This window comes from Mustelus asterias, chromosome 2 (genome assembly GCF_964213995.1).
Source record: "Mustelus asterias chromosome 2, sMusAst1.hap1.1, whole genome shotgun sequence".
NCBI lineage: Eukaryota > Metazoa > Chordata > Chondrichthyes > Carcharhiniformes > Triakidae > Mustelus > Mustelus asterias.
In genome coordinates, this window is record NC_135802.1 from 22,570,414 (window position 1) to 22,585,289 (window position 14,876).

Consider the following 14,876-nt stretch of genomic DNA (forward strand, 5'->3'; position numbering starts at 1 on the left):
TTGTTGCCTGTGAAGCACTTGGGGTGATTCTGTAGTTGTGAAAGTTGTCGTATAAATGCAAGTTCTTTTGGTGTGGGCGAGTTACAAGGCTGAACTAGTTGGATGGTTAATGTTTCTGCAGCTTTCATGATTATTTTATCTGGTGCTATCTTGTAAATTATCAGACTAGTTGAATTTAATTGAATTCAATTTCAAAACTTGTCATGGTGAAATTTAAACTTCTCACTGTTGGGTTGCTTGTCCAGTGCTGTAACCGCAATAGTATCGGCTAATATAGCCCGACATATACTAAGGGTTGATCTACATGTTCTTGGTGCAAGTCAGAAGAGCAAATCAAAAGAGTCATGGAAAGAATTAACGAAAATCTAGAAAATGGAGTTGCCAGAAACTAAGACATTTGCACTGATTCTGCCATTGAACTGAAATTTCATACCAAGTTAACCCTATGTTTACAGAAATATATCAACTATGATTACACCACAAGTCTTCAGTTATATTTATTCCAAATGACGAATATAGCCCTTGAGCATCGTTCAAAGTTTCAGAACTTCGAGCTACTGGAATCAGTGGTGTACATGCCAACGTTTGTGCAGCCCTTTCTCCATTCATCATCAATTGTCACATCGAGGCAACCTTCAACATCGATCATTTTTCTGAATGTATGCAGAGCACGCATTTTTCACACACCCGCCTTAGGCTTGTAGCTGAGAGAAATCTCTAGACGAGCTTGTATCTTAGATTTTATTCGAACATTGAACTTGTCAATTTTTGTCTTTATCTCCTAGAAGCCTGAATGATTAACATTTCCTGATGTTCCAGGATTTTCTATATTAAATTCCTCCTGGTCTGCCAAAACTTGGGTTTAGGATGGTCTAGGTTTTCATCTGATCTGGATTAACTGGACAGAAAAACCCTCCTTGCCTGCTGAGCATATTTAATATGTCTCCTTTTTATAATTGTTTTTCCTTCTCTCTGGATGCGGGCAAGGCTACAATTATCTCCCATTCCTAGTTTCCCTGAGAAGGGTCTGGTGGGCAACCTTGAAATGTTAATTCTCCCACAATAGTTCGGAAGGGAGTTCCAGTATTTTGATCCTGTGATTATGAACAAGCATGACTATGTCCAAGTCGGGATGATGCATAACATAAGTGAACTTTTGAGATGATCTTGCTGTACTTTTTCTCAGCAATGTTCCTCATAAGGATGATTTTCATAATCTCTGAAGCAGGGAAATCCATTTGGAAATAAGTCAAAGCATGTGATCTTGATTCCTTCCAAAGTAGGCTAACAAATTATCCAGTTGTAAACAGTTGCAACAAAGTTCATTAATTTAAAACAAAATCATCTAACCTTTTGGCAGGAACTTGGGTAGCATACTACAAGATCCAAGGGTATCTCAATCCATTCAGTTGACCCTGAAACAAGAACACCCGAAGGCTGGTGTCCAAACTAAGAGAAATAGCTCTCAGAATTACCAATTGACAGTCTTGCAGATTCATAACTGGCAGAACACATCAAATCACAGCATACCAGATTCCTCCATCACCAGCCCTGAGTGTACCTCTGTATCACCTCTTGTGATTGGAGATATCCACCAGAGTTGAGGGCATAGTTGAATACTGTTTGGGTGGAAACGGCCCTGGGAGTCCTCAACATTGAACTGAATCCATGAGTTTTGGACAAACAGGATCAAGGAAGCTTCCTGCTGATCACCACCCCTTGCACATCTCTCAACTGTTCAGTCAACTCTCATCCATACTGAACACTGTTTAAAGCAAGCTCTGAGGGAAATAAGGGCACAGTATATTTGGGGTAGAAGACTTATGCCTGCCAGCAAAAATGGCAAAATACTATTGTCACAGGTTGAGTTGGCAGACCCCAATGGACATATCTGTTTTTTGTACCTGTGCCAGTTAATGAGAGAACCAATACATGAGGAACTCCATTCACTGGCATACTTGTTGCAAACATGTCTGTCCATAATAGCATTGATATTCCTTGTGAAGACTAAAATGACCAAAGTAGGGATAAACTCCATAATGTATTGTGGTATAATCACCATGCAAAGTGTTTTAGACTAAGGACAAATTTGGCAGCCCAAACTTTGGTAACTGAGGTGCGCCATCAGAAACAGCAGAATTATAAGTCAGGAGCAGTATCAGGCATACCTTACAATGTAGTGCAAATGTAGTACCACACTATACAGATCCTAGATAACATTCAGGCTTAAGTTGACATGGGACAGGTAACATTTATGCTGCATACAGTGTCACTGGCTACGCCAGCATTTGTTGCCCATCCCTAATTGCCCTTGAGAAGGTAGTGGTGCGTCATCTTCTCGGGCATTTGGGGATGGGCAATAAATGCTGGCTTAGGCAATGATGTCCACATTCTGAGAGAGAATATAAAAGAAATATTAAAAATAAATGCTCGGTAATGATCATTCCCAAGATTTAAATCTTATTATTTGCCAGCTAATTTGAACTGAAATTGAAAGAGATTTTTGCGTTCTTTAGTTTGATAGTGTCAGGATTTCTTTGTCTTCCTAAGTAAGTGTCATACTTTTGTGGCTTACATTCAGATCAACTTTGGAACTTGCCCCAAATTTTGAAATTGTTTTTTTCCCATCTCAGGAGATTAAGGCTACATTACAAGTTTTTTACTAAATACTATTTTATAGGAGAGACGGCTTTATTAGTACTTCTTGATGCAGTTTGCGCAGATATCAATGTGTGTATTAGACAGGAAAAGTAATAGTTTATTTCATTTACTTTTCAATTGTCATCTCTTGGATTGTTATGCAAAGATTTATCTTTAATCTCAACATCCAACGTTTTTAGGTGCGAGTGCCTCTGCAAATCTTGTGTCCTCAGATGTTCTCAAATTATTACAACAACATTGCTTCAGTTTTATTTTTTATCCCCCCGTGTGTAATTTCAGTACAGAACTGGTATTTAAGCAAAATAGTACATCAGTTGTTCTTTTGTCATTTATTTGGTAGAGGCAAATAAATTATTTCTAATGCATATGGATTAGAGCTTCGCTGTTTTAATGTTGCTGCCAGTTGAACATACTGACGCTGATTCATGAATTTGGGACTCTCAGTTACTAAATATGGGACACAGCAGCTTTAAAAATGTAATCCCATCTTAAACCGTAGTTTTCACATAGTAGTTATTGCTGTGAAGCCATTATATGACCCACAAAGTTTTAGGCCACACGCTGACACCCCAAGGACAAAATAAATTGGCTGAGTGTTGTGTTCTCTACAGGTCATTATGCAGGGGCGCGGCATAGCATTACCAGGCCAGATGGGCCGAGGACGCATGATGCAACATAAACAGAATCTGCGAGTGGTGGAATGCAGACCTCAACCATGTGTGGTGTCAATTGAAGGGCTTTCTTCTTCAACCACTGATTTTCAGTTGAAAAACCTGCTGATGTCAGTTGGACCTATTCAGGTAGGTGACCCCTTGCATGCATTTTTTAGCACACAAATTATTGTAAGGCATTTTTAAAAAATCAATTTTGATCTGAGCTGTCCAGTTTAATCCATTAATCTAAAGTTGTATCAAAGTGTACTAGATTTTCTTATTGGTAAATATTGCCCTGTTGGATTAAATAGTAATGAGCGGTCACTATCAATTGAAATTTTAGCATCTATAGTTTATTTCACGATATTAGCATGCAGCTTTTTACATTGATTGCAGTTTTCTCTAATGCACAGATGGCAGTGGTTTGTCCTAGCTTGTCACCCTATTGACAGAGGTGTCTCTTTAGACATGGATTGCTGTGCATCTCCAAAATTCCACTCAATAATCTCCCTTAATTCTCTGTACCTTGCTTTCTCCTTTGTCTTACAGTCTTTGCCCTTGGCTACCTTTTCAGCTCAACAGGCTTCTCTGGTAGTTCTGGTGTTTAATATATAGCTATTTACTGCTATAACCGGTAAAGTTTTCATATTGTAAACTGCATTGTAAACAGAACAATTTTTGAAAAAGTATTTAGCACATGTTGTAATGCATTAATAAAATGTTTTTTAACATCAATATAAAGTGGAGTACAGCTAGTTAGAGTACATATACACTTGGTATAATGGCAGTGTGAAGCAAAACAACTTTGTGCCAGTACTAACAGTTTGTAGGCTTACCATCACTTTCTCAAGGGTAATTAGAGATGGGCCTTGCCAGTGACACCAGCATCCCACAAATGAATAAAAAACAGGTGTACATCTGGAAGAATGCCCTGATCTCATTCTGAAGCAAAACCAAACGAGACTCTTTTCCCATCCCCCCCCCCCCCCCCCCCCCCACAACTGAGTCTCCCTCCACTTTGCCCCAGTTTTATTGGATTCTGACTTGAGATAACACCTTGCCTTTCAATGAAACTATTGTCCACTTGTCCTAACTTTTCCACCAAATCTTGGTGCTTATTGCTTAATTCATATTTTTTTCCCTCCCCTCCCCACAGCCCCACTGTTTTGCAATATTTTCTATAGAAAATACATTGTATAAATCCAAGTTGTTGTACCTCTATTAGAGTCATAGAGGTCTTTTGGCCCAACTTGTCCATGCCGCACTTTTATTTTTAAAACCCCTAAACTAATCCCAATTGCCCGCATTTGGCCCATATCTCTCTATACCCATCGTACCCATGTAACTATCTAAATGCTTTTTAAAAGATAAAATTGTACCCGCCTCTACTACTACCTCTGGCAGCTTGTTCCAGACACTCACCACCCTCTGTGTGAAAAAATTGCCCCTCTGGATACTTTTGTATCTCTCCCCTCTCACCTTAAACCTAAGCCCTCTAGTTTTAGACTCCCCTACCTTTGGGAAAAGATATTGACTATCTACCTTGTCTATGCCCCTCATTATTTTATAGACCTCTATAAGGTCACCCCCTCAGCCTCCTACGCTCCAGAGAAGAAAGTCCCAGTCTATTCAGCCTCTCCTTATAACTCAATCCATCAAGTTCCGGTAGCATCCTAGTAAATCTTTTCTGCACTCTTCCTGGTTTAATAATATCCTTTCTATAATAGGGTGACCAGAATTGCACACAGTATTCCAAGTGTGGCCTTACCAATGTCTTGTACAACTTCAACAAGATGTCCCAACTCCTGTATTCAATGTTCTGACCGATGAAACCAAGCATGCCGAATGCCGCCTTCCCCACTCTGTCCACCTGTGACTCCACTTTCAAGGAGCTATGAACATGTACCCCTAGATCTCTTTGTTCTGTAACTCTCCCCAACGCCCTACCATTAACTGAGTAAGTCCTGCCCTGGTTCAATCTACCAAAATGCATCACCTCGCATTTGTTTAAATTAAACTCCCATCTGCCATTCGTCAGCCCACTGCCCCAATTGATGAAGATCCCGTTGCAATTGGAGATAACTTTCTTCACACTCCACTATGCCACCAATCTTGGTGACATCTGCAAACTTACTAACCATGCCCCCTATATTCTCATCCAAATCATTAATATAAATGACAAACAACATATTTGTCAAATGACAAATATTAAATGAATATTTTTGAAATATTTTGGTTTCATTACACAAGTGCAAAAAGGAAAATGCTGCCAATGCTGTGAATTTGAAATAAGATGTTTCTGGAATAAGTTGAATGTGATGCGCAATATATGTGGAGAGAGCCAGGTAGGATTAATGTTTCAGGCCTGGTCATCCCCTTAATCAGCCATGAGTTTATTGAAGGTTGCTGCATAAGATAAAGGTGCATGGCATTATGGGTAATGTATTAGCATAGATAGAGGATTGGTTAACTGATAGAAAGCAAAGTCCAGAGATGTACGGGTTAGATTGATTGGCCATGCTAAATTGTCCCTTAGTGTAGGTTAGAGGAATTAGCGGGGTAAATATGTGGGGTGATGGGGTTAGGGCCTGGGTGGGATTGTTGTCAGTGCAGACTCAATGGGCCGAATGGCCTCCTTCTGCACTGTAGGGATTCTATGATTCTATGAAAGAGTGGGGGTAAACCGGTGTTTTTCTGATTGGCGATCAATGACTAGTGGTGTGCTTCAGGGATCAGTGTTGGGATCACAATTGTTTACAATTTACATAGATGATTTGGAATTGGGGCCCAAATGTAGTGTGTCAAAGTTTACGGATGACATTAAGATGAGTGGTAGAGCAAAGTGCAGAGGATATTGAAAGTCTGCAAAGGGACTAAGTTAAGTGAATGGGCGAGGGTCTGGCAGATGGAGTACAATGTTGGTAAATGTGAGGTCATCCATTTTGCTAGGAATAACAGCGAAATGGACTGTTTAAAATTGCAGCATGCTACTGTGCAGAGGGACCTGGGTGTCCTTGTGTATGAATCGCAAGAAGTTGATTGCAGGTGCAGCAGATAATTAAGAAGGCAAATGGAATTTTGTCCTTCATTGCTAGAGGGATGGAGTTTAAAAGCAGCGAGGTTATGTTGCAGCTGTATAAAGTGCTGGTGTACAGTTTTGGTCTCCTAACTTGAGAAAGAATATTCTGGCACTGGAGGGGGTGCAGAGGAGATTCACTAGGTTGATTCTGGAGTTCAGAGGGTTGGCTTATGAGGAGAGTCTGAGTAGACTGGGACTACTCACTGGAATTTAGAAGAGTGTGGGGGAATCTTATAGAAGCATATAAGATAATGAACAGAACAGATGAGATAGAACCTGCTTCTAGAGGTTGTTTCTACTGGTGGGTGAAACTAGAACTGGGGACAAAGCCTCAAAATAAGGGGGAGCAGACTTAGGACTGAGTTGAAGAGGAATTCCTTCACCCAAAGAATTGTGAATCTGTGGATTTCCCTGCCCAGTGAGACAGTTGAGTCTACCTCATTGAATGTTTTTCAAGCAAAGATAGATTTTTGAACAGTAAAGGAATTAAGGGTTATGGTGAGCGGGTGGGTAAATGGAGCTGAGTCCACGAAAAGATCAACCATGATCTTATTGAATGGCGGAGCAGGCTCGAGGGGCCAGATGGCCTACTCCTGCTCCTAGTTCTTATGTTCTTATGTAATGGCTACATCCCATCGACATCTTGGCTTGCAAAATAAAGAGGAAGATTCTCGAACCGTAGAGGCATGAATATGTTACAAAACATTGTAGCATAGTTTGATCTGATCAGATGTATTAGCTGATTGAAGCCAATCAGTATTTTTCCCAGTCTGCAACTTGATTTTTATTTAGAGAAGATTTTAATCTAAATAGTGGGGACAAGGGAACAAATTTGGGAAGATGTAGTAAACCAAAGAGTAGAGACAAGGCAAAAGAGAAAGGTATGAATATGAGAAATGATAAAGAAAAGGTGACAGGCAGGGATAGAGTGTACAAATCTAAAAGTAAAACAAAACTAGAAATTACAAAAACTATAAAAGGATAAAATGAAGGGCTCTGTAAGATGTAACTAGTGGAGTACCACAGGGATCAGTTCTTGGCCCGCAATTGGGAAGGAACAGAATGCAAGGTTTCCAGATTTTCTGATGATACGAAGATAGGTGGAAGGGATATTGATGATTGAGTGACTGGGTGAAAACCTGGCAAATGGAGATAATGTGTGGGAATGTGAGGTCATGCACTTTGGTAGGAGGAATGAAAAGGCAGATTATCTAAATGGAATGAGACTGCAGGTGAGTGAAGTACAGAGGGATCTAGGTGTTCAAGTGCATGAATCACAAAGTTAGTAGGCAGGCCCAACAAATAGTTACGGCAAACAGAATTTTGGCCGTTATTGCAAAAGGGGTTGAAGTTTAAAAATATGTCGATTTTGTTGAAATTGTACAGGGTGTTGGCGAGGCCTCACCTGGAATATTAAGTACAGTTTTGGTCCCCTTACCTAAAAAAGGATATAGTAACTTTGGAGGCAGTCCAAAGGAGATTCACCAGGCTAATTCCTGGAATGGGAGGGTTAAGCTATTGAGAGACTAAATAGTCTGTCTGCATTCCTTGGAGTTTAGAACAGTGAAGGGTGATCTTATTCAAACATATAAGATCCTGAGGAGGGGCTGACAGGGTAGATGATGAAATGTTTTCACTAGTGGGAGAGTCTTGAACAAGGGGACATAGCTACAAGATAAAGGGCTGGTCGTTTAAAACTGAGGTGCGTAGAAATCTTTTCTCTGAGAGTGGTGAATCTCTGGAATTCTCTTCCCCAAAGGGTGGTGGAAACTGGATCATTAGAAGTATGCAGAGTGGAGGTGGAAAAATATTTGCTAGATTGAGGAATAAAGGGCTTTGGGAAAATGACATAGAAAAGGAGTTGAGGCCGGCATAAATCAGTCATCGTATTAAATTATGGGACAGGCTTCAAGGGCCTGGTGACCTACTCCTTCTATTTCTTGTGATTTTGTGTTCTGTATGTGAATGCATGTGGCACTTGAAAAACAGATGAACTGATGGTGCAAGTAGAGATTAGTAAGTATGATCTGATTTCCATTACAGAGACGAGGCTGCAGGATGACATAGATTAGGGCTTGAATATTGAAGGGCACATGATTTTTAGGAAGGGCAGGAAGTGAGAAATGATGATAAAGACAAGTCATTTGTAGTAGCGTACAGGTCCCCTAACAGTCACCGCATGATGGGACCAAGTGTAAAGGAAGAGATCGTGGGAGCTTGTCAGAAAGTTATGGTGATAATCATGAGGAATTTTAGTCTACATATAGACCAGAAAAATAAGATGGGTGAAGATAGCCCATAGAAGGACTTCATAGAATGTTTTTGAGATATTTTCTTGGAACAGCACATTTTGGAGCCAACCAGAGAGCAGGTTATACCAGAACAAAAAGCAGAAAATGTTGGAAAAAAACTCAGCAGTTTGACTCCTGCAGACGCCAAATGTTAACTCTGCTTTTTTTTCCCTCCACAGAAGCTGCTTGACCTGCTGAGTATTTCCAGCATGATCTGTTTTTATTTCAGATTTCCAGCATCTGCATTATTTGCTCTTTTATATGCAGGCTTTACTCGATCTGGTATTGCTCAACCAACTAGGACTATTTGAATATCTCATAGTGAAGGCAGCCCTGGGTAGCAGTGATCACAATATGATTTTGAATTTTAAATTCAGTTGAGGAAGAAAAGTGAGTCCAAGACTAGTGTTTTAAACTTAAATAAGGGAAATTATGTGGGACTGAAAGCAGAGCTAGCTAAAGTGAACTGGCAAATGAGGTTGAGGGATAGGCAAATAGAGATGGAAAGCAGGAAAAAGTGGGGGAGATGGAAAGCAGGAAACTATAGGCCAAATAGCTTAACATCTATCATGGGGAAAACATTGAAGGCTATTTTTAAAAATGTTATGGCGGGGCACTTTGAAAAATTCAAGGCAATCAGACAGGGTCAGCATGATTTTGTGAAAGGGAAATTATGTTCAACTAATTTATTGGAGTTTTTTGAAGGAGTAATTTGTGCTGTGGATAAAGGGGAACCAGTAGTTGTATTGTATTTAGATTTCCAGAAGGCATTTGATAAGATGCCACATCAAAGGCTCATGAAGAAAATAAAAGCTCAAGGTTTAGGGGGTGACATTGGCACAGATTGAAGATTGGTTATCTCAAAGAAAAGTTGGCATAGATGGGTCTTTTTCTGGTTGGCAGGATGTGATGAGTGGTTTGCCACAGGGATCAGTGCTGGGACCTCAACTGTTTACAATTTATATAAATGGCTTGGATGAATGAATCGAAGGTATAGTTGCTAAATTTGCTGATATAAAGATCGGTAGAAAAGAATAGGACATAAGGAGGCTGCAAGGGGACATTGGTTCAGTGAGTAGACAAAGATCTGGCAAATTGAGTATCATGTGGGAAAATGTGAAATTGTCCATTTTGGCAGGAAGACTAAAAAAACAGGTAATCAAAATGGTGAAAAATTGCAGAGCTCTGAGGTGCAGAAGGATCTGAGTGCCCTAGTACAAGAATCACTTGCAGGCTCGTATGCAGATGCAGCGAATAATTAGGAAAGCTAATAGAATGTTATCAATTATTGAGAGGGGAGTTGAATATAAAAGTAGTGAGGTTATGCTTCCGTTGTACAGGACACTGGTGAGACCGAGTCTGGAGTACTGTGTGCGGTACTGGTCTCGTTTAAGGAAGGATTTCAATGCAGTTCAGGGAACTAACGCTAGGAATTGGTAGGTTGGCTTATGAGGAAAGATTGGACTTGTATCCGCTGGGTGTTTAGAAGAGTAAGCAGTAACTTGATTGAAACATAAGGTCCTGAGGGGTCTTGCTGTGGTGGATGTGGAGAGCATGTTTCCTCTTGTGGAATAATAGAGAACTAGGAGTTACTGTTTTAAAAATAAGTGGTCATCCATTTATGATAGAGATGAGGAGAATTTATTTCTGAGGGTAGTGAGCCTTTGGCAGTCCCTTACTCAAAAGGCGGTAGAAGCAGAGTCTTTGAATGTTTTCAAGGCAGAGATAGATAGATTCATGATGAACAAGGTGGTGAAAGGTTATCGGGTTGGCAGAGGTTGCAGTCAGATCAGCCAGGATCATATTGAATAGCGGAGCAGGCTTTTAGCGCCGAGTGACCTGCTACTGCTTGTAATTGCTATGTTTGTAATTAGTCTTACAGACTAGAAATAGTTTGCCAAAAGTAATCCTGACATTTGTCTGAACCAGGCTAGCAAAAGCCAACTGTTATTGTCTATCAGCCACTCCATCTGCACTTGAGAAAGATGATCAATTTCGAATTATATATGTTTATGAGCCCTTCTAAATCAACCTCCAGCTCATGCTACCAATATTTAAAACTTGTCAGCCTGCCTTGCATGTAAAATCCAATGCTGTTGGATTTAAATGATTTGATAATTTTCAAATTCAAATTATTAAAATACTTGGTTATCGTCAATAAAAATGTAGACACCAACTTCAGTTTCATGGCTTGCATCACCCTTGACTAATTTGTGAGATGACTTCAATTATGGGTGACCTGATTTTAAGAGTACTCTAAAATGCAAAGTAGTAGCATTTTTAAAAATGCTTTGTTGTTAGGAGATGTTTGTGAAGTGGATTTCTCCACAATTTAAAAACTTAGTTAAAATATTTGCCAGGATGGACTGAAGGACCACACTGTAATCTGAGTAGATAGGTCATGTTAAAAAGACCTGAACTACGAGAATGTAGAATAACACTACCGTTTTTCTTTATTAAAACTGTTTTCAATATTTTTGTTGTTAGCCCCCAAGTCTTTTCATTTTGACCTGTTTTATGGTATCTTCACACCAGTGGACATGAATTATTTCATAAGCCACAAATTTAAGCACCTGGTGCTTGCTTTGGGGAAAGTTTAGAAGTTGGAATTTAGTTCTGCGTGCCATGAATAACCATGGGAGCTGGTAGAAACAAGACTGAGGAATTTATACAATGGTGAAATCTGAGCACATGCAGCATTAACTTAGAACTTGTGAAGCCAGTGCTAATTTCTACTGGACATACTTTTTTCCCAGTATTTAATAGGGATGTGATTGATTCCTGCTTTTTTGTGTGAGCACTGCACAGTAATTTTTTGTTGCAATGACTGCATCATTCCAGTTGATCTATTAATTGTGAAATAAATCCCCCGTATTCATTCATTATTGTTAGCTGTTGGTTGATTTGCCCATGAATTAAACAGTAATAACAATTTGGCATTTGCATTTAAACTGCTCATTGAAATATCTGCATTATCCAAAGTCAAAATGTTAATTATTGAGAGTAATTCTTGGTATTTCTTTTCCAATGAGGGTGCAACCAATGAATATTAACATTGGGAAATTGCTTGCAAAATAATTTTGGTGGAGTATGTGTGAGACATTTGCTGCTGTTGGATTGTTTCAGTTTTCCATTTGGCATGCCATGATGGGTTGGCTTTAAATTCAGCTTCACGGAGTATAGTGAATCCGTGCCATTCTGTATAAATGTATTGACGGTTTGCTGTGACTATCATATTGCTCACCATTTTCTCACTATGTTCACATTTTTCAGATCCTTTTAAAATGGCCTAACTACTTAGATGACAGTGTGAGACTTCATTCCATCCTGTCTGTGTTGGCTTTTGGTTAGAACAGTTCAGAATTGATTATACTGCCCTGCATAGAGTCATACAGCGCAGAAAAGGCTCTTCAGCCCATCGAGTCTGCACTGACAAAAACTACCACTACAGGCGTGCTAATCCCATTTTCCTGCACTTGTTCCATATCCTTGAATGTTCTGATATTTCCAGTGCTCATCCAAATATTTTTTATAGATTATAAGCTTTCTGGCCTCCACTACCTTCCCAGGCAATGCATTCCACATTCCCACCACTGAGTGAAAAAGATTTTTCTCAAATCCGCTCTGAATCTCCTGCCCCTTACCCTAAAACTATATCCCCTCAACCAAGGGGAACAGCTGCTCACTACTCATCCTGTCCATACCCCTAATAATCTTATACACCTCAATCATGCCCCCTCTCAGCCTTCTCTGCTCTGAAGAAAACAAGCCTATCTAGTCTCTCCTTGTAGCTCAAATGCTTCATCCCAGGCAACATTCTGGTGAACCTCCTGTGTACACACTCTAGTGCTATTGCATCCCCAGAACCCCGGGTTTCAAATGTTTGCCTACTTTGCACAATAAAGGTGCAGTGCTTCAACTATTCACTGGCGAGCCATTCCACATTTTCAGCCAGGTTTTTCCAGAGGGCATTTTCCCTGGCCCCTCACCTCACACTCATTTTAAATGGTTACTTTGGATAGTTGACAAGGTGGTCATGGCAAGCATGTTTTCTCTTCCAGGTGAGTCCAGAACTAGGGACACTATTTTAAAATTGAGGGTTGCTCTTTTAGGACAGATGAGGGGGGAGTTGATTCTTGTTAGGCAAAGGAATCAAAGGTTATCGGGAGTAACCTGGTGTGGAATTCTTAACACAAACAGATCAGCCACGATCTTCTTGAATGGCGGAAGCAGGCTCAAGTGGCAACATAGCTTTTTTTCAAAGAACAAAGAAAAGCACAGGAACAGGCTCTTCGGCCCTCCAAGCCTGCACCGACCATGCTGCCCGACTCAACTAAAACCCCCTACCCTTCCGGGGACCATATCCCTCCAATACCATCCTATTCATGTATTTGTCAAGACGCCCCTTAAAAGTCACTATTGTATCTGCTTCCACTACCTCCCCTGGCAGCGAGTTCCAGGCACCTACCACTCTCTGTAATAAACCTATCTCGTACATCTCCTTTAAACCTTGCCCCTCGCACCGTAAACCTATGCCCCCCCCCCCCAGTAATTGACTCTTCCACCATGGGAAAAACCTTCTGACTATCCGCGCTGTCCATGCCCCTCATAATCTTGTAGACTTCTATCAGGTCGCCCCTCAACCTCCGTCATTCCAGTGAGAACAAACCAAGTTCCTCCAACCTCTCCTCATAGCTAATGCCCTCCATTCCAGGCAACATCCTGGTAAATCTTTTCTGTATCCTCTCCAAAGCCTCCACATCCTTCTGGTAGTCTGGTGACCAGAATTGAACATTATACTCAATAAGTGTGGGCCTAACTAAGGTTCTATAAAGCTGCAACATGATTTGACAATTTTTTAACTCAGTGCCCCCGGCCGATGAAAGCAAGCATGCCATATGCCTTCTTGACTACCTTCTCCACCTGCATTGCCAATTTCAGTGACCTGTGTACCTGTACACCCAGATCCCTCTGCCTATCAATACTCTTAAGGGTTCTGCCATTTACTGCATATTTCCTATTTGTATTAGACCTATTTAGTATACGTTGAAAGCTTGAGACTGATTCTTCAACAAGAAGAATAGTTCCTTCCCTATTTATCCTATCAAAATCATTCATAAATTTTCAATCCTATATTGTATCTCCCATCTCTGTTTCAATAAAAATGGAACTAATGAAGAAAAAAAAGATGCCCTGGGCATTTCCTTCGGAAGTTCACCGGTAAGGTTTACATGGCAGTTTCTCAGAAGTGCAAAGTTTCCTTCGGCAATTGCCATGCTCTGGGAGCTATCTGAAAAATGCGATTCAAATCTCAAACTTTGGATGATTCCAATTGGGTTGCAACAATAGTTATCCTGAAAAGGTTTGAAAATTAAAACCTCTTCTAACTCTGGGTACCGTTGTACAGATGTATACCTGCAGCACCCAACAGGATCTCCCCAATCCACACGATGGCACATAACTAAACACCTCCCCTCCCATTCCCCCCCCCCCCCCCTGCCAAAACAAGGCCCGACCCACTGTCTTCATATAAAAATGGTTAAACCGTAGCTGGAGGTGCTGCGTGCAGCTCAGTTATATGAAGCAGTATTGGCCAGTAGAAATTGCTGACAAGACATGTAGCTTTTGGAGAAAACCCACTACATAATTTACAAGTAGATGTACTTTTCATGTGTTTTTGCTTAACATCTTTCACCGTGCAGTGTGAAACTTTGTAGTCTTTCTATTTCACCAACATTGGGTATTCTGCCATAAATTTACCAAACACCATTCGTGTTGGTGCAACTTCTGGGGCTTTAGCCAGCAGTTGTGATTGGCATCCTGAGGTCAGGTGAGATCATCTACACCTCTTTTGCTGGCTGACCAAGCCAATTCTGGAAAGCAAAAGAGAAAATGCTGGAAAATCTCAGCAGGTCTGGCAGCATCTGTAAGGAGAGAAAAGAGCTGACGTTTCACGTCCAGATGTCCCTTTATCAAAGCTCAAGCTTTGACAAAAGGTCATCTGGACTCAAAACACTGGCGCCTTGTGAAGGACTGATATCTGCTTTGGAGCTTCTGAAACCATGTGTTATGGTGGTGAAGTCCTGCCCACAGCTGGTATCGCCATTTGCACCATTCATCAGCTAGAGTCTTCCACTTGTCAAGATTGATATTGAGGACTTTCATGTCTCTTTTGACCACATCCTTGAATCA

The 14,876-nt window shown here is 40.6% G+C and overlaps 1 protein-coding gene across 5 annotated transcripts in view; it reads left to right on the forward strand.

Annotated features, from left to right (window-relative positions):
- Positions 1-14,876, forward strand: part of rbm33a (RNA binding motif protein 33a) — a 173,088-nt gene that overhangs the window by 142,283 nt on the left and 15,929 nt on the right. For all 5 annotated transcript variants that reach the window (XM_078232269.1, XM_078232286.1, XM_078232260.1 and 2 more), the window contains one exon: positions 3,273-3,461. In XM_078232269.1, coding sequence (XP_078088395.1) covers positions 3,273-3,461 — 189 coding nt within the window. The remainder of the gene's footprint in view (positions 1-3,272; positions 3,462-14,876) is intronic.